This window comes from Phalaenopsis equestris, unplaced genomic scaffold (assembly GCF_001263595.1).
Source record: "Phalaenopsis equestris unplaced genomic scaffold, ASM126359v1 Scaffold000078, whole genome shotgun sequence".
NCBI classification, from domain to species: Eukaryota; Viridiplantae; Streptophyta; class Magnoliopsida; order Asparagales; family Orchidaceae; genus Phalaenopsis; species Phalaenopsis equestris.
This window is the reverse complement of record NW_018164520.1, coordinates 850283-876335: the sequence shown is the minus strand read 5'-3', so window position 1 is coordinate 876335 and position 26053 is coordinate 850283. Positions and strand designations below refer to the sequence as shown.

Here is a 26053-nt window from a genome sequence, read left to right as displayed (position 1 = left end):
TAACAAATATTTAACAAAAAAAAAAAAGATAAAAACAAAAAACTAGTAAGGAAATTTCTATGTTATCTTCAACTCTATTACAAAGAGACAGAGGGAGAAACCAGGTGTCCATATGCGCAGGGCCTGTATCACTGCTCTGTAATGGCGCTTCTCCGCGTGGCTCTCACTGGATGCCACCTACCCTCCACATACTGCCGCCTCCGTCTCCTTCTTCCTCGCCAGGCAAGCTTTACTCCCTTTCTTTTCTCCGATCACTACCGTTACATTTCTTCATCACGTCCCAGTTCAATTTGATCAACAAATCGGCAGATGGGTACCACGACGCGTCAATCCTCCGACACAATCAGTCGCCTGAGGGAGTCAGGGCTGCTGAAGACGCAAGGTCTCATAGGAGGGAAATGGGTCGACTCTTACGATGGAAAGACCATTAAGGTTTCGCTTTATTGCTTTTGAACAACGGAAAACGTATGCTGAATCTATAAAATCGGCCATTCTGGTTGGAAATCTATTTATTTATTTATTCTGTCGGAAATCTATTTGTATTTTGATGTACGCAAATATTTCATTCATTTTACTGTTTTCGAATCAATGGGTGTGGTTGCTGGGCTCCTGCTTTGTTTACGGATTGAGACATGTTCATAATTTGTCCAATTTTATTTAGTAATCTATTTGCTTTTTGAATGAATGGCATGTTTCCCTTGTTCCGGCTGTTAATTCCACTAGCGGGCCAGTAGTGGATCTTCTTTTAGTGCCTGTAATATGGTGGTGATGACAGGATAACTGCTAAGATCCATACGAGAATGATGAATAATCTCATGGTAGACATGAAATCATAGTTGAGCTCCTAGCGCATGAGCTTAATCTTTTGCTGTGGTGGGTTTTGCCAGTGTATTTATTCAGGGGCTGTTTGGTAATGTCTTTAGCTGCTTTAGGAGGATTTTGGCTGCAACTTGAATTTACCTTAAATAGAATTTATCAAATCCAATAATTCTGATAATCTGTGCGATGTAGATGAGCTTGCAAGCGAGGGAGGAAGAAATTCTTAATTCCGATTCACAACGGATCCGAGATGAAATAAATTTTTGTTTTTCTTTTATGTTTGATTGGATTTACGCTAAATCCATGACTAAATCCTATTAAAGCTACACTACCAAATACGGCCTTGGTAAATTGTGTGAATCCGGATTTTCTAAATCCGACCAGCAGAATGATTTAGGAAATTCAGAATTTAAGGCAAAACTGATAAGAAAACTTAGAAGAAACCGAATTTATGGAATGCGAGATTTTAAAGTGCTGTTTTGGTTGTCTGGCAAAATTTAAGTTAAATTCTACTTAAATTCTTTACCTGGCTGCCCCTTAATTTAGGCCCCCTTTTTTCTTGCTTTGTTGGGTTTAAAGTAGGAGGGGAAGGTGGCGTTGATTAACCAAAAATCTTATTTTCAATAAATTTAATAATTTATAAACAATGATTAATATATATTGTTTTATAGAAGTTGTTTTTAATGAACTTACTTGATTACTACTTTATTATTGATTATCATATTATCTTATGCTAATTTAGCCGATTAATGTAATTGCAATTGATATAGGTTAAATAGAAATCAGCTAAATAACTATTATATTAATGTGAATTAACTAAGTAGTAATTGTTTTTAATTAGCTTAATAAATCATTTATTAATAATTAATTGAGATATTCTCTTTTGTTTTGTAATGAATATTTGAAGTTTTGATTAATGATTAATTAGTTTCATAAAATCATTATCAATGATTAATTAGCTCAGTAAATTACTATTTAAAATTAACATATTTTGAAATAATAAAAATTCAAATTAAAATTAGCCTTAATAATTGCATAATCAGTACTTAGTACTAAAATTATATTTGAACTAACAAACTTAAATTCTGAAACAAGCAACAAAATAATTCATCAGGATTTAGCCGAATTTAGCCTCTATCATGCTAAACAATGTTCAAGAATTAACTACCTCATGATTTATTAAATCCAGATTTACATGATTTACTAAATCCTACTTGCAATCAAATAGCTCCTGTAATTATGAAGTTAGAATCGAGTTCTTAATATATTAATAGTCATTTAGTTCCTTACCCGTTATTTTAGATTTTTGAGTTAATGGATGCCTGCCTACGAGTTTATTGCAGTTAAATTATGCACATTGGCATTCAATCCTCTTAAAAATAACAGAATTTTTTACGGTCCTTGTGTTCTTGTGGTTCTAGCAATGGCCTTGAGACATTTTTCAAAATTTGCTATATATATTATCAAGAGAATATAAACAAATTTCAAGACTGATATCTGTTTTGTATCCTACAGGTGGAAAACCCTGCTACTGGTGAACTTCTTGCAAATGTCCCTTTCATGGGCAAGAAGGAGACTGAAGATGCAATCTCATCAGCTTACAGTACTTTCAATTGTATGTAACTAGAAATTTCCGGTGGTATACATTTCTCATAGTTCTAGGCTTCTGTGTACTTACACTCAATTTGTTGTTTTTAACTTTTAGCTATGTTATTTTAACATTGTTTTTAATATAATCATCCTGTAACTTCTTATTTCAAGTTTTTACATATCCATACATGTTCATGCTCAATTTCTCATTTCCATCTGTTTCCATTTGCCTCTTCTTCACAAATCTTTTTTGAACTGTTATTTTAGGCCCATCTCTTAATTCTTCCTTCTCGTTCAGTATTAATTTTATTTATATGTTTAATGGGTATGTGCTCTACCATCTGTTGTACATGTTGAAATTACAAACTTTGTTTTAAAATAACCTTCTTGTAATTCCTTATTTCTAGTTTTGAGACATCTATCTGAACATTGAAACTTTCATTATGCTTTAATTAACTATCTATTTTTTTTTTTAACACATTGATTCAACTTGCAAGTCTAATTTATTCAATTAATTTTTCCTGTCTTGTTTCCCTGATATGCAGCTTACGAGAGAAAATAAAGGCAGTTTAGATTAAAAAAAAATTCAAATTAGTGAAATAATCCTGCTTGCTGTGTATTAAATGCTGCAAAATTATTGCCAATTTTAGGCAGGAAAATTCGATTACCATTGGATTTTGTTTTAGACGTGTCAAAAGCTAATATGTTACTGTTTTTTCAGTTTTAGAGGTTATTCACTTGCATGTGACTAGTGGCCTGTTTTCTTTAGTAAATTTTAATTTTCTTTTTCTGTAGCTTGGAGCAAACTCAGCGCAAGTGAAAGGGGCAAGCGTCTTAGAAAATGGTATGTGTTAAACATTCTGGAATTGTTTTTTTTTCATTACTTTCTAATATTAGGCATACCTTCTCGCTCATAATGTTTTTTTCTAGGGGTGAATTGATGCGTTATTCTTATGAAATTGTGTAAGCATTTTCATTGTGAGAATGGATGTATTAGATTTCAAAAATTGATATTGAACGGGGTTTGTAGCCCTGCTATTCTTCAAGCATATGCATCTCTTATGAGATTGGTTTTTTAAACTAAGACAAATGTCATAGAACATAAAAGTTACAGTAAGCTGACATGTTTTTCAAACTCTATCCATGATTTACAAGAACTTAAAAATATTGCAATCCTTTGTTTTGATTGTTTAAAGTTGGCATGTAAATTCCAAATAGTCTAATTAAATCTTCAATTCCCTTAATCTATTATTATTGACCAATTTCTAATCAATTATCAAAAACCAAGTGTTCTGCTGTCCGAATGTGAAACTTCTAAGCAGAATTGAACAGAAGATTACTTTAATGAATATCTCCTCACTCCTGTACTTGGATTACAAATTGGCATTACATTGAAGAACTAATATTTGCAGTACATTCATTTATTTTGTACAGATTAGATCCAGAGATAGTTCTTGGAGTATCACATTCCTAAAATTTAATTCTTGAAAATATAGAATTAATGGAAATTTCCTTATGTGAAAATGGTGGCAGAAAATTGTCCCCAATTTAGTCAATCCTCCTTTGGTTGTCCTGCAGTCACACTCCTTTATCATTGCTGCCACTGTCATTTGCGCTTACTGTTGCCACCTGGAAACAACCGTCTGTGTTGTTTTATGTTGTTCCAACCACCCAACCGATTGTTTCCCTTGTTTCCAGCTTGCTGCCATTTTCGCAACACCTCCTCCCTGCTGTTTTCCTGCTCTCCAACGGCCCCAAACAGCCAATTGTTGTTGTTTGGTCTACCGCCTTGTTGTTCCAACTACCCATAATCCCTGCCACTTCTCATTCACAGCTTGGAAACCCCTTCCCTACGTTGCCACTACCTCACCAGGCCCTCTAACCATCACCACATTCACCCGAGATTCACCCTCACGTGAGTGTGAGTCGTGTGTCGTATTCTCCCTTTCAAGTGTGTTTGATTGTAACAGTTTTTTTTCTTCCAGTAATAATATTTGTTTTTTCTTAATGTGATTTGGGTTAACTCTGGTATCATTTGGATTAGAGCTAGTCTAGCTCTAGTCTTATTATATGGTTTCCTAGCATCCGCCCCTACCTAAGCCAATTTCACCCAAAAGTTTTCTTTCCTATTCCCAAACCAAGTATAAAATTTGACGCTCCTAATTTCCCCTTGCTGATTTTTGAAATTAGCAACCCTAAATCAATTTTTTTCCACCCGCCTACACCCAAAGCTTAGCCATGCCGCCAATGAGATAATCGCCGAAAACATAATCGAGGGGAAATGACATGATGTTGTTTATGAGCAATCCACAAACAGGTGTCCAGGGGATTTGTAGATAGGATATGCAATGGAAAACCCGCCAACTACAACCGAAGCTTACCATCTTAGAAAGGAGACAATCTGGATGGGCCGCCCGTAGTTATAATGGCGACTAGCTAGATTAAAGGAATGGTGTGAATATTTCCATCAAGTAGATTTCAGGGATGGAGATCCTCTACCTCAAAGATGTGACATCAAATATTTGAGAAATCATAATTTTGAAGTAAAAGTGAATTTATCATATCTCTATGGCCACATAGAGCTGGGCGAGGTTATCGAGTGGCTCTAAACTTTAGAACGTGTATTTGAGTGGCAGGATGTCCTACCAGACAGAATAGTGAAACTAACAGGCAACAATCTGAAGAAGTGCATTATTTTGGAGGCAAAATCTGGTTCAAGATGAAATAGGAAATATAACTCCAATTCCTACTAGGTCACTACAAATCAAATGTTTAGACCAACTTCAAAAGTATAAAGACCACATCACCGGGCGTTCATCACAATGAATAGACAGGGTTCAATTCTAAGTTCTTACAACCAGTATACACCTAGAAGAACATCCAAGTTTACCCCGCCTAAGGAGACACTGGTTTAGAGGGGAAATTAGAGGGCACCAACCAATATTTTAAAATTTGTCCCCTTCAGGAAGTGTTTCAAGTGTCATAGATTTGGGCATACTGAATTAGATTGCGCAACCAGGAGAATGGTCTCTTTCGCAGATCATGGAGCATTTGAAGAGATAAACAATGATCTAGGAGAAGATGAAGATTTAAGAGAGGCTTCTTAATTTCTAGCTTAGAAGGAAGAGATGCCTGCAATTCGAGTTGAACCCTGGTGAGGGACTCCAACTAAGTCCATGATAATTATTCTAAGAAGGTAGCTAGTCTGAGGTAATAGTTGTTGATGCAGAGTATGAGATTGTGGTGCTTTGAGCTACTGTTTTGCAGATGTTGAGAGGAGCATCAACAAAACTGGTATTAGATATCTAAAAGGGTCATAAGTTTGAGGAGACGATATCAAACACATAACTCCAGATAAGAGAAATTCAGACTTCAATTATATTGGTTACTTTATGAGTTGCCTCTGCTGAAGGAGATCTATCATGTCAGGAATGAGGCCCTTTTTTGCCATGTCTATAAGATTATATGAAGTTATTCGAATGTTATATTCAGTTTTGCAGTGTACCCACCATTAGATATCCAAACTGAAGGGATGATCTATTGCTTTGAAATATGTCTTTGGAACTCTATGGGGAAGAAAATTCTTCAATGAGATCTAGGTTCTTTTAGAGAAGGAAAAGATATATCTCCTAATTGGTTATACTTTGGTGTGGTTCAATGTCATAGATTTCATCCCAAAGTTATTTTCTCCTTATATACGTATTTATCAGATACACTTGGACGAGTACAAAGAGCGGAAGGAGCCAATTTAAGATTTGATTACTAGAGACTTGGTTTCGTGAAGATACCCATCCACATAAAGTTTCATTTGTAATTGTGCCAAAACACGATGAATACCTATTCCATCAAGATGTGCATTGGAATGTCAATGCAAGATGATTAACTTACCAGGAGATTACTATATTTTTACCACCTTCAACACGACCTACCTGATTCTATACGATGAGGAGGTGGAAGCTTTCAGGATGAGGTCAAAGCTCCCCAACCCTGAGAGATTGATGTGGGAGCTTACCGCCCAAAATAGTTGCGGTACTGTAGTTGCTACAATACCACAGGGAGACGGGCCTAAATAATACCATTTTCCTTTCTTATACTTTCTTTCTCATTATCCTTTATTAATTTTTAGTTCTTTCCCATATATGTGTTGTATTAGGGTTTGGAATTTAGTTTTTTGTGTTTTGGATCGGACCATCGATGTCTCTTCTTACCTTTGAGGGTTGTATTCTAGGGTTCTAATTGATGCTTCAGTTGTTTCTTGGTTTCCAGGTAGTGATTATCTTCCCTGTCCCTTCCCGCTTCCCTCTCGTCTCGCTGCCACACCTTCCCTCAGGTAGTGATTATCTTCCCTGTCCCTTCCCATGAGACGAGAGGGAAGCGGGAAGGTGTGGCAGCGAGACGAGAGGGAAGCGGGACGACTGAAGTCTTTGTGGCAGCGAGACGACTGAAGGGTGTAGTTCCTCATTGTGGCAGCGAGACAACTGAAGTCTTTGTGCCACACCTTCCTCATTGTGGCAGCGAGACGACTGAAGTCTTTTTGTAGTTCTTGGATACCAGCCACATTGTTGTCTTCTTGTCCTTGCTGGATACCAGCCACATTATTGTCTTCTTGTAGTTCCTCGTCGTCCAACCATCCTTATCGCCGTCGTGGCCTCTGGAAAGTCCTTCGGCTATTTTGCAGTCACACGTCTTCACCGCCGCTAACGCCATCATTCCCGCTCGCTGCTCCTCTCCAAAACAACGTCTAGGCTGTTTTCTGCTGTTGTAACCGCTTGACCAGCTGTTTACCCTTATTTTAGCTTGCTGCCATTGTCACAACGCCTCCCCTTTGTTGCTTTCCTGCTGTCCAGCCGCCCCAAACAACCAACTACTGCTGTTTGGGCTGCTGCCTCTTGCTGCCCTGCTGTTCCAGCCACCCATAATCACTACCGCTCCTCATCCACAACCCAAAAACCTCTTCCCTATCTAGCCACCACCTTTCCCAGTCCTCTAACTGTCACAACCTTCACCCGGGATCATCCCTAACATAAGTTTGCATGGCGTGTGTTTGCAAACTTTCAAATGTATTTGATTGTAACTGTCTATTTGTTTTTCCTAATGTGGTTTGGGTTAACTCTGGTATCAGTTCTAGGTCAGATATTCAAAAGGCAGATTAAATTTTAGATAAGACACTCTCCAAGAATATTGCAAGTTTTATTCTTATTATTATTTTTTAATAAAAACTGAAGGGGGAGGGAGGCTGTCTATCCCCCATGAGCTGCATGCCCGGTGGGGTGGGCGTAGAGGCTTTCCTTGTATTTTTTACCACTAACTTATTTTTTTGCTCAAGTAACATTATGTGAAACTATTGGGCATGTTAAGCAACTTTTGACGATAGCTCATGGAAGTAACGATAAACTTCATTGTATTTTCTAAGGTATGAACTCTTACTTGCCCACAAGGATGATCTGGCACTGCTTATAACGTTGGAGCAAGGAAAACCTCTAAAGGAGGCACTTGGTGAGGTATTTTCTTATACATAGTTGATAAACAAACAGGCTCTTCAATTTCTTACGTGATTTTTCTCAATTAATGGTAACTTTGTGGTCATCTCTGGTAATTTTGTCTTTGCTGACAGGTCGCTTATGGAGCTAGTTTCATTGAGTTCTTTGCTGAGGAGGCAAAGCGAGTGTACTGTGACATCATCCCAACTACACAGAATGACCGTAGGTTACTTGTAATAAAGCAGGTATCTAAATTTTATCTATGAATTTGGTAAAAAATTCTTTTGTGTTGCTTCAATTTTTTTAAATTTTCTGGGTGTACCGTCATTTGCAATTTAAAGCTCTAATGTATGTAGATGAAGCCTACTTTTTTTTGGTCATTTGACATGCTAGTCTGTGCTGTTGTGCATATCTATGAGCGCTATCGTAATTTTCAGTTGACTTTTCACTGATCACTCAACAATAAAATATTGCTAGATACATAGTCAACCTTGAATTTCTGATTATTTCTTCCATTTACTATCTATTGTGTTCCGCCAAACATAGGTTATAGAAGGAACTCTTCGGTTGTTTTCCCAAGAGATTTTTATCTTTTAGTCAAAATTTACTAGTATTTTATTGTAGAATTTTACTTAAAAGTTTTTATTAATGATAAATGTTGTGAAACAATTTGTTTTTTTGTAAAATCTACAATAAAATGCGCGTAACATTTAGTCCTGGAACTAGCAATAAAATACTCATAAAATTTTTCTAGATTTCTATCAATAGTCTGGGGATTGATAACCAGATTGAAACCGGGTACTATTGATATGCCACGTATACTTGCGTGAACAGCCTGTGCTTTGCAGCATCTGGTGCATGTCAAGTTTTTGATCTATCATAGGGTTTGAGTATGGTTATCAATGGTGCTAGGTTTATGAATGATATTTTGAATAAGAAGAGGAAGCTAAGTTACTTTGAGACAGTAGCATTTGGCGAGGAGTGCAGTGTTATCATACAGAAATAGAGGTGATTCTTCAATAGTTCAAACCTCTCCATGTATATCCTAGGACTTCCCTCTAAAAGTAGAGCTAATTCTTCTTTAAAGATGACTATCATCCTCAATCAAGCTCCACTCTACTTGATCAACATCACAACTTTCTTGAAATTGATTTCTACAAAGGTGGTGCACTAGATTCAATCTAAAATAGGAATCCTTATCATAATCAGAAGGGAATTTCATAGATTTTAAAACATTAAATGTAACCTTCTAATTATTTACCCTCATAGTTAACTCTCTTCTACATCAATCATTGCCCTACCAGTTGCCAGGAAAGGTCTGCTTAAAATGATGATAATCTTGTTATCCTCCTCCATATCTAAATCTATCAAATCCACAGGGAAGATAAACTTATCCGCCTTAAATCCACTATCAGTCAACAAGCTAAAGTGTTACAGTAGTGGACAGGACTTCTCCTAATCGTAACCTCTTAAAAATAGACAAGGGCCTGAGATTGATGCTGACATCTAAGCCACATAATGCTTTCCCAAAAAAATTCTCTCCTATTGCACAGGGGATGATGAAACTCACAGGATCCTTATGTTTCTAAGGTAGCTTCTTCTGTATGATAGCACTGCTTTCCTCGTTAAGTGCTACGGTCTCAAAGTCACTTAGCTTCCTCTTCTTATTCAAAATATCATTCATAAACCTGGTACTATTGAAAACTAGACTCAAACCCTACGATAGATCAAAAACTTTACATGCATCACGTGCTGCAAAGCACGGGTGCTCATGCAAGTATACGTGACGTATCAATAGTGCCGAGTTTGAGTAAGGTTGTCGATCCCAAAAGGGAACAAGGAAAGCTCAATGAAGGAAAAGTTTTAGCCTACTATTTTCAGCCTCTACCTCAAAAGTTTTAGTTACTAATTCAATTGTTTATCTATCCTAAATTTAAAAAGCAATTCTATCCTAACAAAAAAAATCTTATAGAAAATTCAAGTGTTAAAAATTTCCCTCTTTAATTAATCAAGTGATGGATGAAGCTAAGTAGTAGATTCAAAAATAGTGTCAATTAGGAGAAAAATTCTTTCATATCCCCTTTCGGTAGACTAAGGAAGATTAGCAGTCTCAAGCTTCGTTCCCTAAACTCTTGATTTGCACACAAGAAAATATCCCTCAAAAGATTGCTTAGACGCATTGGTCATATCCCTATTCAAATGAATTAAAGTGGTTAACTTCTTTGTTCCATACAGAATCCTTCCGAATCTCAGAATTCACGAAATGTTTTAACAATCCACTGCCTAGGCAGAAGGTAAATTAAGTTCACAAACTAACTCAACACACTCAAAATCAAATAAAATCAAGCAATCTTAAACTTTTAGTCTTATCCAATCATCATCATAATTAAAGAGAGAATTAAGTAAATCACTCACTATTCATGACAGCTTTTATCAACACAAATTTTGTATTATGAACAAACATAAAAAACCAAGTCTTTACAAAGAAATCTAGAAGAAAATATAACTTAATTGTACTTATCTCCTTCACAATAAAGGATAAAGATGTCTCCAATAGTAATCAATAAACTCTCTCAATCCTCAGAAACACTCTCTTTTCTTCTCTCCTAATCTCCTTGAAGTTGTGTGGCCTTCTCTTCCAAAATTCTCCCTCTAGAATTGACAGAAGAAAATTGGTGAAAAAACCCTCCATAATGATCGAGCACTTTATACATCTCTCCTTGAACCCAAGTTTTGAACTGTCATAACTATCAATTTTCGGGTACCGGCGTCGGGGCGCCCATAGGTTGGGGCCTAGGCGCCACATACTTGAAAATTCTTCCACAAAAGACCGGTGTCATGGTGTCGTAATTGTGCCGCCTAGGCGCCGATGGCAGCACTCATGCCGCTAAGGAGCCGTGCCAACTTTTTGTCTTCTCAGGATTTTTGCTCCATTTGAGGGGGGACTGATGCCAGTGGCCAGGCATCTGGGCGCCCAGTGATCAGCTCTGTTTTAATCTCTAATTCAATTGATTTTGATTCTCATTCATCCACTTTCCTGCCACGACCTGCAAAAATAACATAAAACTTTCCTCAAAGTGCAGTATTATCGTATACAATACAAAAATACATGTATCATCAAGTGTAAAATTATCAACACATCAGTAGGTATTAAGGGCTTTTGTGATTCTGATTGGGCAAGTTATGCTGATGATAGACGATCTACATAAGGATACTGCATGTTTGTAGGTTGCAACTTGTTCTTGTGGAAAAAATAAGAAGCAATTAGTGGTAGAAAGATTAACAACAGAGACAAAATGCAGGGTCATGGCATTAGAAGTTGCTGAGATGATGTGGTTGAAAGCCTTATTGGTTGAAGTCAAAGTGGATCAAAGCACACAAATGAAGTTGTGGTGTGACAACAAGTCGGCAATCAGCATTGCTAACAACCAGGTGCAACATGATAGAACTAAACATGTGAAGATTGATAGAGATTACGTCAAGGATAAGTTGAATTACGTATTGTTGGAACTAAGTCGTGTAGCTATTGGAGAGCAGGTGGCTGACTACCTCTCTAAAGGACTTAGCCTAATGGAGGTATCTAGATTATATGACAAGATGGGCTTCGTGATTATCTTTCGCTCACCTTGAGGGGGATTATTTAGATTTGTATCTAATGTAGAGTTATGTTTGTAAATAGAAGAAGTCTAGGGGTTTATTGGTAAATGTTGTATGGCTCTATATATGCCAGAATATTAATGAGGCATCTAGCTGGATTTTATACATATTTAGAATGTTTCATGGTTCTATGGCCCTCATAGCTATTTTTATTTTCTTTTTCTTTTGTGAAATAAAGCTCATTTTTGCTCACATAACAGAAGACAATTTCGTTTTTTTTTTTAAATTCTTGGAGGTTGCTTCTTTACTTACCCGTAGCAGCCTCACCATTGATATTTTTTCTTTTCCTTTTGGTCATGGTAAAATCTAATTTTTGTATAGCATATGCAATTCTTTTTAGGGGCATTTACATGCATTGCACACAATTCATATGTATTTACATATCTCACATCTAAACTTCGTATTTACTCAATTATTTAATGTCACATAAGATATAGCACTTTTACCACTTTTTAAATGTGAAATACACCCTTTAATGCATAAATTTGTAGCGCTAGAGTGCTTTGTATGTAAATAAGAAGTTTTAGGTGCGAGATATGTACATAAATAAGAATTGCATAATATGTTTGTTAATTTTGCTTCTTTTTTGTGGTTTTTTTCTTCACTAAAACCTGACTTTCTACCAATTTGAGTTCATGGATTTTTTTATATTCTGCAGCCTGTTGGAGTGGTTGGTGCAATTACTCCTTGGAACTTTCCCCTGGGCATGATTGCGCGGAAGGTTCTTATATGCAACAAAATTGGTCCTTTTATGTTAGAAATTCTCTAATTGCCATATTTTTATGTTTGTGTTAGTCATTCCATTGGTTTTGATACATCAGGCTGGACCTGCCTTGGCTTGTGGTTGCACATTAGTGGTTAAACCATCAGAGTATACTCCATTGACAGCATTGGCTGCAGCTGAACTTGCACTTCAAGCAGGAATACCACCGGTAACTTTCTAACTTATTTATTACTTAATTTTTTACCTCCTTGATGGAATATGATTTGAGCTGAATGCTTCGAACTTTCTGGGTAGTGATATGACTAAATCTTAAAAGGGTATTAGTGAGTTGTTTGTGGGATGCGAGTTTATAGGTTATCTGGTCTAATCTTAATAGGTCTCGTGTTTTTCTTAGAGACTTCATGATGTTCCTTATTTTGGTTTTCCATCTTCACAGAGGGCCTCTAGTTATTTTTATTTTGAATGTTTCGTTGATTTAGCTTATGTTTATTTTTTCATAAATCTGAATAATGTTAACTTTTATTAACCAGAAACCCTCATTATTGGTTTTGATAGGCTTCTGATGAAATTCGTCTTTATAAAATTCTGTCTTTCATCATTCTATAATTAGGATTCTTTCGTGGTGACACATTCAAGCTTTGATGATTGGCGCTGCAGTTACATTCTGAAAGATCTATTGGAATTCATTTTAAAAAAGTTTAACTGAATTCCAAATTAAACAAAGTTTCACTGAGGTAACCTTTTCAACGTGTCCATCTAATTTTTGAATTATAAGGTTTTAGGATTTGAGAGTGATTGTTTTGGGATGTAAGGGTTTGTAATGTTGGCCGAGGAGATTATGTGGGTGATGGTGGTGGAGAGGCAGCCGCTATGGGAGGAAGAGGGGGAAGGCAGATTGGATGAGATGTATTTCACATTCATTGTCGGTTGAATGCACATCAGACTGAAAATCTTTCAGGGTTTTGTAATTGGTGGTGTGGTTGTGGGGAAAGTCGAGGAAGGCGATAAATTTGTTGTAGGTTTATCTTGTAGATCACAATCTCCATCACCATTATCATCGTCATCTTCATATAAAAAAAAGGCTTCTTCCTTCCGGAGTTCTTCCCTTTGTCTTGGTATGCTGGCTTTAAAGAAGAGGAAGAAGAATTTATGTGTTAGAGGAGGTGGGAATGGAGTGGACGCTGGAGCTTTGGCAGAAAATGGTATATTGGATTAGTACATTTGGGAGGGGAAGAGGAGGGACAACTTTTACAGTAGCATCATAAAAGAAAGGAGGACATGGAGAGAAAATATAGTTCGATAATCAAAAGATCGAGCTACTTTTTTTTTCTCTTAGCTTTATTTTAATTATTTTTCAACAAAAAGCTGTTAGTGATTACAATTAATATTAAGAAGATAATTATCAATTTTCCTTTATACGTTAATCAATTGTTTTTCCCAGAAGCCTTATCTTGGAAATTGAAGCTAATCTTTTACTTTAATATTCATTTTGATGTATCCTAGTGAATAATGATTATCAATATTTCATTAAATGTTTAATTGTACTGTTTGATTCCAATGTTTGCTGAAATTAGCTGTTAAATGTTGTTATTCATTTCGTCTAAATTTTAAAAACACATTTATTTTTGTACTTCTCTTTAACCTTCTAAATCTTTCAGGGTGCATTAAATGTGGTACTGGGAAATGCTTCTGAAATTGGCGATGCTCTATTAGAAAGCACGCAGGTTTCTATAGTTTGTTTTCTGTTTGTGTTATATAAGTGCTAGTAGCTATCTGCTGAACTATATGCAATCATAACATTTTAATTAGGTGAGGAAGATCACATTCACTGGTTCAACAGCTGTTGGGAAGAAGCTAATGGCCGGCTCAGCGAATACTGTTAAAAAAGTAATTTCTGCTGTTAGCTTTGTCGTTTGATTTCCTCTGCTTAACATAATTTTACAATTAGCGTGAATTGCAGTGCTCCAATTTTTTGATTTCATGGATGCTTCTGCTAAATTTTCTATTGATTAGTTGCTTTTTTCATTAATTTTGTTTCTAAATGTTGCCTGTGCAATGATAAAAAAACTATAAAACATGTTAAGCGGATTGAAACACTTTAGTTTATTATCATCACTTCCATGACCTTACCCTTTAGATTATCACCATCATTTCCATGACCTTTTTGGATTAGTTTTATGATTTTATTTTTAATTTTATTGTTACCATTTACCCCTTCTTCTCTCTTCCATATTAATCCCTTTGACACAAATTTCAAATTACCCTAGTTTTTTTAAGGACCTTGTCTTCTTTAGATGTCACGAACCATTGTTCTAATAAATATTTCTTAATTTCTCTAATCTAGTTTTGCCTCACATTCATCTAAACTCTCATTTTTATGCCCAACAGGGATATTAATGGTATCCTTATCACACGACACTTGGATTGTTTGTTTCAAAATTATAGGCTTTAACCTTGAGATGTTCATTATCTCATAATAGTATTGAGATACTTACTTGTTTTGACTATACAACCTTTACTATATAAGTTATATCATCATCTCTATCTATTTTATTTTACTTCAGTCTTTTTCTTGTATTTCTAAAATCACAGGCTTAATAGCTTAAATGACTGAACTTTGCAATAAAACAATCGATGGGGCAACTTGGATCTGGGCTTCTTGTGGCGGCATTTGATGTGATTTTACTGGTTATGAGGTTGAAACGAAGTGTGAGCACATAGGTTCAATTAGAAGTATTTAAAGTGAGGATAGAAGGGCTTTAAAATGAGGAGTTTGAGGTGGTTCTTATAGGGGAATTTTTTGTGGGCCTTAAATATTTGAGTGTTCTTAGCCAAGGGTTGTGTTGGATATGGTGGAATGGCTGTTATGAGATGTTTTAGGATTGTATGGGCTGCTCGCTGAAGGGTTGTTTAGGATGTGATGATGAGGTGGAATATTGGTAGAGAGCTAAGAAGATGAGGGTGGTCGGAAGATCTTTATATGAGATGTGCAAGGGGGTTTTTTTTTTTTGGGAGAAAAATTTACCTTTTGGAGGATTGAAATAATAGAGGCTTCAAAGGGTGGGTTAGCCTTGCAATGGTGGTTCAAGGCTTTGGGTATGGCTTAGGGATGGAGGTGGGTGGAGGGGGAAGGCTAATGTAAGGAGATATTGGAATGTTGAGGTGAAGGCCCAAAACGAGAGCCTTGATTTCCTAGGTTTTGGTAGAGGAGCCAAAACCAAGAGAGATTAAGGTTTGGAATTTGGTTGTAGTGGATTAAGGGATGATGCAAAGTGATAATTATGGAGTTGTGAGGATACTAGAAAATGCAACTAGTAAAATTAAGATTCCATCAACAGAACAAGCCAATTATTGACCACCAAGCTTTCAAGCTCAAACTTCAAACCAGCAGTCAAGATCCACAAAAATATGAACCTCTTGATTTAAACTTAGCTAAGATTACTCCTCACAAAACCTTAGAACATTTTGAAAGTCTTACAACACCATTCAAAATTTAAATTAGCTAAGGAGTGAGAGAAGTTTGTTTTACAACTAATCAAATATTAAAAAACAAATTCTCTTGTAAAGGTTTTATAACAAATAAAATAACTGTAAAATGTTTCAAATACACCATATTTCTTTCACTCTGTATTTTTTTTTCAGCAAATCAAACTGGCCCTAAAGTAAACTAATATAAAATAATGAATGAAAAAAGGCAACTGAAGTAAAATTGAAGTGTATATTTGGTTTACATCAAAACTCTAAATCACTTGAGGTACCTTTGTTGCCAATTTAATTTTGCTAAAATTTGGATTACGATGTGATGATATGCGTGATTATTTAAGGACACTAGCACTTATTGATGATGTAATGATGCCAGGTATCCTTGGAGCTTGGCGGAAATGCCCCTTGCATTGTTTTTGATGATGCAGATATAGATGTGGCAGTAAAAGGAACTGTAAGCTGTTCATGGTTTATTCAATTTTTACTGTGCTGATGTTTATATATAATAAATATTTTAGAACACTTGAGTGCCAAGTGTATTGATTTTGGTTTCAAGCAGGCAAATTACTCGGAAGTAATTAGGCTTATATTTAGTAACTACTAAGCTACTACTAGGACGGTTTCCCATCAATGCCTGCGGAAATTTTAAGAATTTTTGCTAAAACAATGCATCACCTTTTCTGCAGCTTGCAGCCAAGTTCCGCAACAGCGGACAAACATGTGTCTGTGCAAATAGGATATTGGTTCAAGAAGGTAAATCTGTTTTTTAATAAGCTAATTTATACTTTTGGAACATAATTTATATTTATGGCTTCTTCGAAAGTTTATAAAATAAAGATGTTTTTGTTGACAAGATTCTTGATTGGAGCGTGTCAAATGTAGAATATTCTCTTTAATCTTTGATGTTTTTGGGGATATAGCTTAGTGCTTTTCTTGAGATATTCTGCAAAATAATTTTACAAGAAGGCTTTAGAGTTATGTGCTTGTGTTGATGGCACCTTACAAGTTATGAGCGAAATTAAGGCTGTTCTTGAAGGCCTGAACTAAATAGGGAATTAAGCTAATTAAGGTGTGTATGATGAATTATCAGAAAGATGTTAAAAATTATGTCGTGGAAACTAGACTCGATAAATAATACTAAAAGTTATTGTTAGGTTTGGATGATTAATTCCTTTCCTTTCTTCTTTCTCTCTTCTTGGATTTCTTCCGGTTTTACCTTTTTAGATCATTTTTTTTTTCGTAAAAAAAAACAAAAAAAAATGCTCTTCTTCTTTCCCTTTTCCTTCCTTGCATAAGAAATAGTTCATTTTCCTTATTTTCATCTCAGATTTAGATAGATCAAGGAGAAGAATTCTCTTGGGAGAGAAAGCAGGGAAGAGAGGGGCTTGCCCACTTCATTTTAGTGAGAAAGTGGTAGCTATCCAATTAAGGATGCATTGGATAAAGGAAGAGAGTATCGTGTGTAAAATTTTAAATTCAAATTTTATTGAAATTACAAATAGTACAAATGCTGAGGATATTGAAAGACTTCTCGGAGCATGTTTTGATTGAGTTCAATTAGAATGCCATGTTTATTATTTATTGCTGGATGATTGATATATTTTGATCGATGAACATTTTATGCTATGTCTATTGTATGTTCTTTTTCAAGCCTCACTACTTGCACACATAAACCGGCTCTAATGTCAAGCACATCTTTGGTATTTAGATTGAAACTTATTCGGTTTGAATATCTTTATTAAAGGTGGGGTGTTTTACATTAAAAAGGAAATCGGTCTAGTCCACTCACATCCAAGTAAGCTAGGTCTACCATTGGCCAGTTTTCATATGAGCTTGGTCTGCCCATGTTGGTCAGTATGGTCCCTAGTAAACAACATGCTGTAAAATTGATTCATCCGTGATAATGCTGCAAATTTAGTTATTTTGGAATTTACTTTGGAGCTTGCAGTTGATTTTTGTTTCCTGCTTAGCTATCATGATTGATACCAAAGTTGAACGGTAAATTTTTTTTGGAAGGTTCATGGATTTCTGTCCTTAAAATCATATGTTGGATTGACTTTTTTTAAAGAATTCTTCATGCTGATAATGTCACGTGTGCAAACTTACCCTTTTTTCGTCAGGATGATATCCTTTTAAAGTTTTCAAATTTTTATATGCAGGCATCTATGATAAATTTGCAAAGGCTTTCTCAGAATCTGTTCAGAAGTTGCAGGTCGGCAATGGTCTTGAAGAAGGTGTCGTTCAGGTATTAGCTGCTTCAATTCAGCATGATGTTTTGGTTGCTTCAAAAGTTTGTAAATGTTTATGTGATCAGCAAAATTTTTTCTAGCTGAAGTATTCAGGTTTCATATTCACGAGTAAAATAATTTTGGAAGATTTATTGTTGATTGCATCCAAATTTACTCTTTTATTCTTTGTGCTCTAAGCATTCCTTTTTGCAATTTTGATTTTTTAAATTGTTTTTTCCAACATATCGTTCTGAGTAAAATGATCGTTCTTATTTTTCTTTTTTTTTGGTTTTAATTTTTTTTGCAGGGACCATTAATCAATGAAACTGCGGTTGAGAAGGTTATTTAACGTTCTGTACTTTTTATGGTTAATCTTCTCAGTTCTATATAATGCTATTTTCAGCACTCATTTTATTATCAACTGAGCACTTCGGCCTTGACTTGGTTGCTGGTTAAATTTTTTTCTGCAGGTTGAGAGATTAGTCAAAGATGCTACCTCCAAGGTATGAAATAATGAAATTTTGGTGTGATTAATATTTTTTTCATCTGCTTTTTTGATATAAAAATATGCAAATCTCCTGCATATATCCCATCTTTTCTGCTATCTGTGCTTCCTACAATATTTTTGGTGAAGTGGGAAGCTACAATTTTATATCTTTTTAGATATCTCTATGGGGAAACTCCATTTGCTTGCATTAGCTTATCGTTATCTTTCCAGGGGGCTAACATCGTTCTTGGTGGGAAGAGGCACAGTCTTGGCATGACATTCTACGAACCTACTGTTATTGGAAATGCAAATAATGAAATGCTCGTGTGTAGGTAAAGCTCTCTGATTTTATTAGTTTCATTTAATCGGAAGTCTTCATTTTTTGTTGATTAAATATTGTGAAATCCTTCCTAATTTGTGATTTTCAAGTAAAATAAAGTGTAGATTCTTTCACTCCAACATTTACTAATGAAATACTAGGCTTTAAACTTAAAATTTCCTCCAAAATTACACTTCTTTCCTTGGAATGATTAGTTTTTAAATAATGTTATGGTTAAAGTAGTTTGAATTAGACTCGTGTAATTAAATGACAACTTTTCAGCTTTATTATATTTAATTATTTAAGTTTCCATACGTGCTTTTTGATTGGGGGGGCATTTATGCAATAGTCTACTTCTTTGAGCCCTTTATTTATAGCACTATAGTTGCTGTCAACATGCAGGTTTTTTTTTTGTGTCAAACTTCTCATCTTAAATGTTACCATAGTTCTTTTTGATCGTTCACATTTTTTTTTTCACTTCGTACCCATTTTACTTTATTCATTTGCTTCTAGGTTGTGATTATTCAGAAGGTTTACAATTTGTTTACACATACCACGAGATTATTATCTATTTTGCATATAAAGGTTCTCATTCAATTTGGTAAAAGGTGCTCTTTTTAGTTGGTGCTTTGTGTTTTATAGCAGTGGAATTGATTTTGGATTGGTAATTAACATTTATTTTTCATTTTAGCTTCAGAATATGTCATATACGGTTATCTAGGTTAGTGTCCATCATATACTTAACCTAAATGCTACATCATCTAGTTAGATAAAAGCCCAGGTGAATTTTAGCATTATCACTATTGAACCACATTGAGGGCCTTTTGTCCCTATAGAAGACAATTGTCTCATTTGGTCCTACTGGCACAAGTATGAGAAGCATATTTTTGTTAAATCTTTCTCATAATATAAGATTTCTTAAGCTTCGTATATTTTTATAATTAGATAATTTAATAAATATGTGATTCTTTTTTAAAAACATTAAATAAATGTATGCAAATGAGCAAATTGTATGTACTAGATTTTTTTAATAGTATTACCAATTAAATTTTTTTTATATAATTAAAAAACATACACTTAAAAGTCTGTAAGCTAAAATTCCACGTGATCCTTTAATCATGAACAACAAACTGTAAATATTCATTACATAATAGGAAAATTTTACAATGTATTTCAAAGATTAGTTTATTATACATATAAGTACAAAAACAAGAAATTGAGAAGAATTCATCTGCTGTTTTAGAATTTACAATTACGCATGCTTATAAATTTACAACCCTGATTAGAATTCAATGTCAGGGAAAAAAAATAAACCCAAAATCTACTTTTAAATCAAAAATAAAATCTCTCACTTTACCAGCCTTTCTTCCTTCTTTTCCTTCTTTTTCTTCTTCCCTCTCCTCCTATTCTCCTCCTCTTTCTATTTCCACCCCGTTTCCTCTATTCCTTTCCTGGTTGTTCTCTATTTGTCTGAGGGCTGGGTAAGATAAACTGTTTAAATTCTTAGCTTTTCGATAAATATAGATATATATAATATTTAATTTATCACAGCTCTTAAAATTTTTATCAGCTGTAAAGAAAAGTGGAAAACCGAAATTCCACTTAAATCTGTGAACATTATTATTAAATAAAAGCCTTTGGAAAATTTTATCAAAATCCAAAATTAATTTGAAAACTCCTTCATCTTTGAAAACTAGCATGTAATTCTATATATTAAAATGATTATTTTTAAAAGTAGAATGCAATGGAATGAGAAAATTGAAATTTTAAGTATAATTTATTTGGGGTAATTTTTTATTTGTACCTTAGCAAATTTTGGTTATTATATTATGTGCCATTGAGCTTATGAGTATACCTAGTTGATCTGATGTAGGCTTCCTTATAATACACCCTTGTGAAAAGGTGAAACAAAAAAGAATTCACAAAGCAAGTGTTCTAATATTATGAGTTAATGTTTTCCCTAAAGTTATTTCCTGTTTAATAATTTCATAATTTCTCAGATCTCAATTTTATTCTTTGCAGGGAGGAGATATTTGGTCCGGTTGCTTCTCTTTTGCGTTTTAAAACTGAAGAAGAGGCTATTAGCATAGCTAATGACACAAATGCAGGTACTCTTTTAAGATTTTTGTGAGCATATAATTAATTATTATATATTTACATTTCTAACGCCTAAACATTCATATTAACATGCATATTACTCAAATCTTTAACATTACATCAATAATGCTACTATCATTACTTTTTTGAAGGTGAAATACACATTTTCATGCATAGTTTTATGACACCCAAGCTGTCATACATGTAAATATCAAACTTTGGGTTTTATATATGCAAATACATAAGAATTATCTGGTATGTATGTAAATCTTTTTTAAAATATAGCTCAGCTCTCTTATCTGCTTCTATGTATTTTTCGCAAAGCAATGGATGCGGTCAGAAAAAAACATTAAAAATGTGGCAACATGATTCGGTACACCCGAATAATCTTTCCTCGTGCCATGTATCTATAAAAAATTGACCCATTTCCATCTTGCGTCCTCAAGGCTTTACAACGCATTCACAAATAGATCATTGTTCTCAAGTAAAAGTATTGCTTTGGAGAGAAGGGTATGCCTTTGTGATGCTTGAATTATTTCTTGATCGTTCCCTTATTATTGAAGGTGAAATTAACACAATCTTTCCTTTTCTTTTTTTTTGGAATGATATTAATGAAAATAGTTTTATTTATTGTTTGTATGAGAATGATAATAACATGATTTTTGTATAAAAGGGGCATTTTCATACATAGCACACAATTTTTATGTATTTACATGTCTCATGCCTAAACTTTCATTTATACATATGTAGCACTCAAATTTATGAATATCACATCAAAAATAGCACTTTTTCATGTATAAATTTACGACACTAAAGTGCTATGCACGTAAATATGGAATTTAAAGTGTGTTTATATATATTTTTTGTTGATAATGATGATGATGACTGACTTTCTTCATCATATTGATATTGATGGTGATCGTAAGGACTATCAAAACTTTTCATTTATGGATTTGATTTTGATGACCTTTTTTTTTTCTTCTTTTAATGTTGAAAGTTCTTATTTGCTCCCCAAACTATGAAATTTGCATGCAAATTATCGCCTTCGATTTGGCTGTGTTTGTAATATCTGTTTTTGCATTTTTCCAGGGTTGGCTGCTTACTTATTTACTCAAAGCATACCCCGTTCATGGCGTGTATCTGAAGCACTTGAATATGGACTTGTTGGAATTAATGAAGGATTAATATCAACTGAGGTAAATGATTGGAATTAAAATTTAATATTTTATATGGTAGCCGTTAAAATTCCATAAATATTACTTTTTTCTGTTTCATAGGTTGCACCTTTTGGTGGGGTCAAGCAGTCCGGCCTTGGACGAGAAGGCTCCAAATATGGCATTGATGAGTATTTAGAGGTAAGTCTTTTTTGGCATTTGCATAGAGACCACCCGAAACATGCTATTTACAAATCTACAACCATTTTTCAAATTCTCACTCAAACATCGAAATTCATGGTATACACCAAACCATATTTTTCATTTTTGTCAAATTCTCAATTGTTGGATCGTGGCACGTGTATTGGTTGATTAATTTGTAAATATCAATGTTTCGGGTGGTCCATATGTAATTGCCAAGCCAAATATTGCTAGATTGATTTTTTATTATTTCAATACTCCAATGTATGACACTTTTCATCATTGGCTGCAGATCAAATATGTGTGCTTTGGGAACATTTAGGAGCTTCGGAGACCCTGATGGTGGTAATAAAATTTTGCAGCTCCTGGTGTGTACTTATATTTTTTTCTCTCTTTTTTTTTTTTTTTGGTAACATTTTTTCATAATTGTGGTGCGTAGACAAACTAACTAATAATGTCACTTCTTAAATATTGATTCCATGTTTATCTAATAGAGTAATTAGAATATACTATGTTTAATATCTTGTATTATGTAATTAAAGATTGTTAGCTAATAGATTAGTTAGCAAGGAATTAGTATTCTTAAAATAGTTCTATTTGGAGCATATTGATGGAATGAAAAGAGTGGCGGAACAAGCATTATTTTCAGGGCGGGCAAAATCATCGAATATTTAATTTTTTTTAAGTATTGGACAAAAAAATATATCTAGGAGGCAAAATTACTAAATTGCCTAAATTGCATACGAAAAATATATTAAATTTTATTATTTATATAAAAAAAAATTACTAATTCTAGACAGGAAAATTGCCCGTCCTAGACATACCTTAGTTCCGCCCGTGAATGAAGATATGTAAACATTTCGCTTTATTTTCTGTTCTATATTTCTCCCACCTAATTTCTGGAGTTTACGAAGTCTTTGAACAATTGATTATCAAAATTCAATAACTGAGATGAATGCAAAGTGCAAAATTTAATTACTGAAGGTTTTTTTTTTTTTTTTTTCTATTAAGTTCTGATTCTGAAATCTCAGGACATTAAACAGCTGGTTCTTACTTCCAGTTGTTAGGAGCAAAAAATGAAGACAGTCAGAGGATTATATTTGTCTCATGGAGCTGTGCAGAAGGTTTATTTTCCCCCCTCTTTTTCTCCATTCTGTCATCAATTTTCTCTTAATTGCATTTCTGTGCTTTCCTGAGGCAGGGACTAATTGTATGAATAAATTATAAACAAATGGAAAATTTCTGGACTGCTGTTTTGCTTTATTCTTTGCATAAATTATTCTGATGCTTAATTTCACAGCAGAAATTAAGATTAATTTTATCACTTATTTTAAAAGAAAGGAGTCATTTGAGATTTTTATTTTTTATTTTTTATAAAATATTATAAATCATCACATTTCAGCTAAACTTGGTTGATACTAGTTAAGATTTATTAATTTTATTTTTTAATAGTTCTAAGGGTCTGTTTGGGGCAGCTTATTTGGTGTTTTGAAAACGCATCTAGACTGTTTGGGTAAACTGTGTTTTGAAAACACTGAAAGCAGTGTTTTGACACCGCATCTATCTAGATGTGGTGACAGATTTCTGGCAGTGGTTTGGTTTTTTTAAAAAAAATAAAATTTTTTAATAACAACCATGCCTAGCTTATCAGCATATTATTTTTAATCAGTTTATTTCTATCTAGATGTGGTGACAGATTTCTGACAGTGGTTTGGTTTTTTCAAAAAAATAAAATTTTTCAATAGCAACCATACATAACTTGTCAGCATATTATTTTTAATCAGTTTATCAGCATATTATTCAATAACCTGCTGCTGCTCCAAACAGACTCTAAATGTGTAATATAATTTTTGATTGATTACACACATTACGCCTTTCTCGAAGTAAACCAAGAGGGAGCTTGATTGAATTATCAACATGAAAATTTAATTACTTATAAATTCAATAATTGGGTGTTAACAGACGTACCTGGCAATTATTATGTATTTATATATTTAACACCGATAAATTCATTTTTTTATGCATATCAATTAAATATTAAATATTAGATAAAAATATAATTATTACAGTCATTTAGAAAAGTGAAACATTTTTTTGCATAGGTTTATGACATCACGATGTTATAAGTGTAAATATATAACTGAGGGTTGGGGCGTTTGATATGTAAATACATGAAAATCTTGTGGTGTGTATGTGAATTTCCCTATAACAAATATTCGCAAATTCTTCGGTTGAATTCAATAATTGGTTGAGATAGCTTCAATCTCATCTGATCAACAGATCATCAGTTTGGACACGTATCTCTTTTTGGGATCAATTTCCTTTTTTTTTTACATTTTATATTTTATTTTATATATGTTTTAAAATAAAATTTAAGTAGTTGTAAAACCTATATGTTATTTTAAAACTCTCAAAATGATTTTGTATTGACTAGTGGGTTTTAAAAGCAAGATGAATATGAAAAAAATAAAAGGAATTTGAGGATATTTTTGTAAATTTAGAACTTCTTTTATTCTCTTTAAATGAAAAAATGGGGGAATTTTTATACAAAATCCTCTTAAAATAAATAAAAAATGTTTCTTTATTTGGGGAATCTTCCCAAAAGGAAAGCCACAAATGTGTGCTTGAAATCTAAGCTAACATTCCTCCCCTAGGTATGATGTGTAGCATAACTTTGTAATCAATGTCAAAAGATGGCAAACATCCCCTTTGCACTTAGACATTTTATAAGGAATAAATCTCTCATTCTTCTCTATGATTAGCATTGCTAAATAGACCGACCTTTCATGTGGATTTGGCACATACAAATTGTGTGTTATAAAGAAATAAAAAGTTTCAAAAGCCATCAAATAGTTCGAGATGTGATGTTTCAAAATTTTATTTTCTATGGCTTATAATGCTCAAAATTGAGGAAATGCATTAGCTATCTCACTTAGCATCAAATTAGGCATCAAGTTAGCCTTTGATATACATCTATCATTATGCATATTATGAATGATGTTTTGCCCTTTCTACTTCGACTTTTTACATAATAATATTGTTTATGTTTCCATCATGTATTATAGATTAGACCATTTTGATAGAGATCTAAAGAATAATTCGAATGAGTGTCAAAGATTGTATTTTGATGTCTGTTCAAGTATGACGTGAAATATGTTCATATCTTATTCAAACTAATCGAATATCGTTTGAGTGCATCAAAAAAATACTGTTCCACCATAGTTCAAATAAGGTTTGAATATAATTTCTGTAACTTTATTTACTTCATGATTTTAATAACTTTTGATCTTATCTTCAAACATACTTGATGGTTATTTGGATATGTTTGATCAAATTATGTTTAAAGAATAATGAGATTATATGTTGGCAAAGTATTTTCTTCATGAATTAAGCATCAAAATTCTAACTATGGAGAATTTTGATGATAAAGATAAAAAAAATAAAAATAGAATTAAAAAAAAAGTTAAGGAGAACAAATGTATAACTCTTATTCTACAAAGGTTAATTACTACATAAAATACCTTTAATTTAATAGTTTTTATAATGATAAAACCATAACTCCCAAAAATAAAATTTTAAAAAAAAAACAAGCAAAATACTTATAAACTTTCATAATTAGAAAGCAAGTTATAGAGTATGCGTAGAAGTTATTAATCTCTGAGTGTGCAAATAGTTATTAATGATTTTTAACTATGGTGTGTAAGTACTTGATCATAAAGAATTTTTAGTTAGCCTTAATGATAATGTAATCACTCAATTAACTTTATTTTTAAAATAACGATATATTCATATATATATATATATATATATATAT

General features: G+C 33.6%; 1 protein-coding gene across 4 annotated transcripts; it reads left to right on the top strand.

Moving 5' to 3' along the window:
* The first annotated feature begins 69 nt into the window (after positions 1–69).
* Positions 70–23502, top strand: LOC110019801 (succinate-semialdehyde dehydrogenase, mitochondrial). Of its 4 annotated transcripts, none has more exons than XM_020717638.1 (21): positions 70–222; positions 310–432; positions 2335–2434; positions 3205–3253; positions 7823–7910; positions 8024–8134; positions 12205–12267; positions 12368–12478; positions 13929–13994; positions 14080–14157; positions 16130–16207; positions 16440–16506; positions 17913–17998; positions 18289–18321; positions 18452–18484; positions 18700–18800; positions 20810–20895; positions 21974–22080; positions 22162–22239; positions 22532–22607; positions 23307–23502. In XM_020717638.1, the coding sequence occupies exons 1-20, from the start codon at positions 142–144 to the stop codon at positions 22559–22561; spliced, it is 1569 nt and encodes a 522-aa protein (XP_020573297.1). In that variant the 5' UTR covers positions 70–141; the 3' UTR covers positions 22562–22607; positions 23307–23502. The 4 variants fall into 4 exon arrangements, with proteins under 4 accessions (XP_020573297.1, XP_020573296.1, XP_020573295.1 ...); XM_020717637.1 differs by having other exon boundaries at positions 23300–23502; XM_020717636.1 differs by having other exon boundaries at positions 23283–23502.
* The last annotated feature ends 2551 nt before the right edge of the window (positions 23503–26053 follow it).

What these genes read in the sequence shown, in the direction of transcription:
- LOC110019801 (XM_020717638.1), top strand. Translation starts at nt 142, where the DNA reads ATGGCGCTTCTCCGCGTGGCTCTCACTGGATGCCACCTACCCTCCACA. An exon ending in TTGAAGAAGGTGTCGTTCAG is followed by an intron (nt 17,999 to 18,288) that starts GTATTAGCTGCT and finishes TTTTTTTTGCAG; the next exon opens with GGACCATTAATCAATGAAAC. An exon ending in TCAAAGATGCTACCTCCAAG is followed by an intron (nt 18,485 to 18,699) that starts GTATGAAATAAT and finishes TTATCTTTCCAG; the next exon opens with GGGGCTAACATCGTTCTTGG.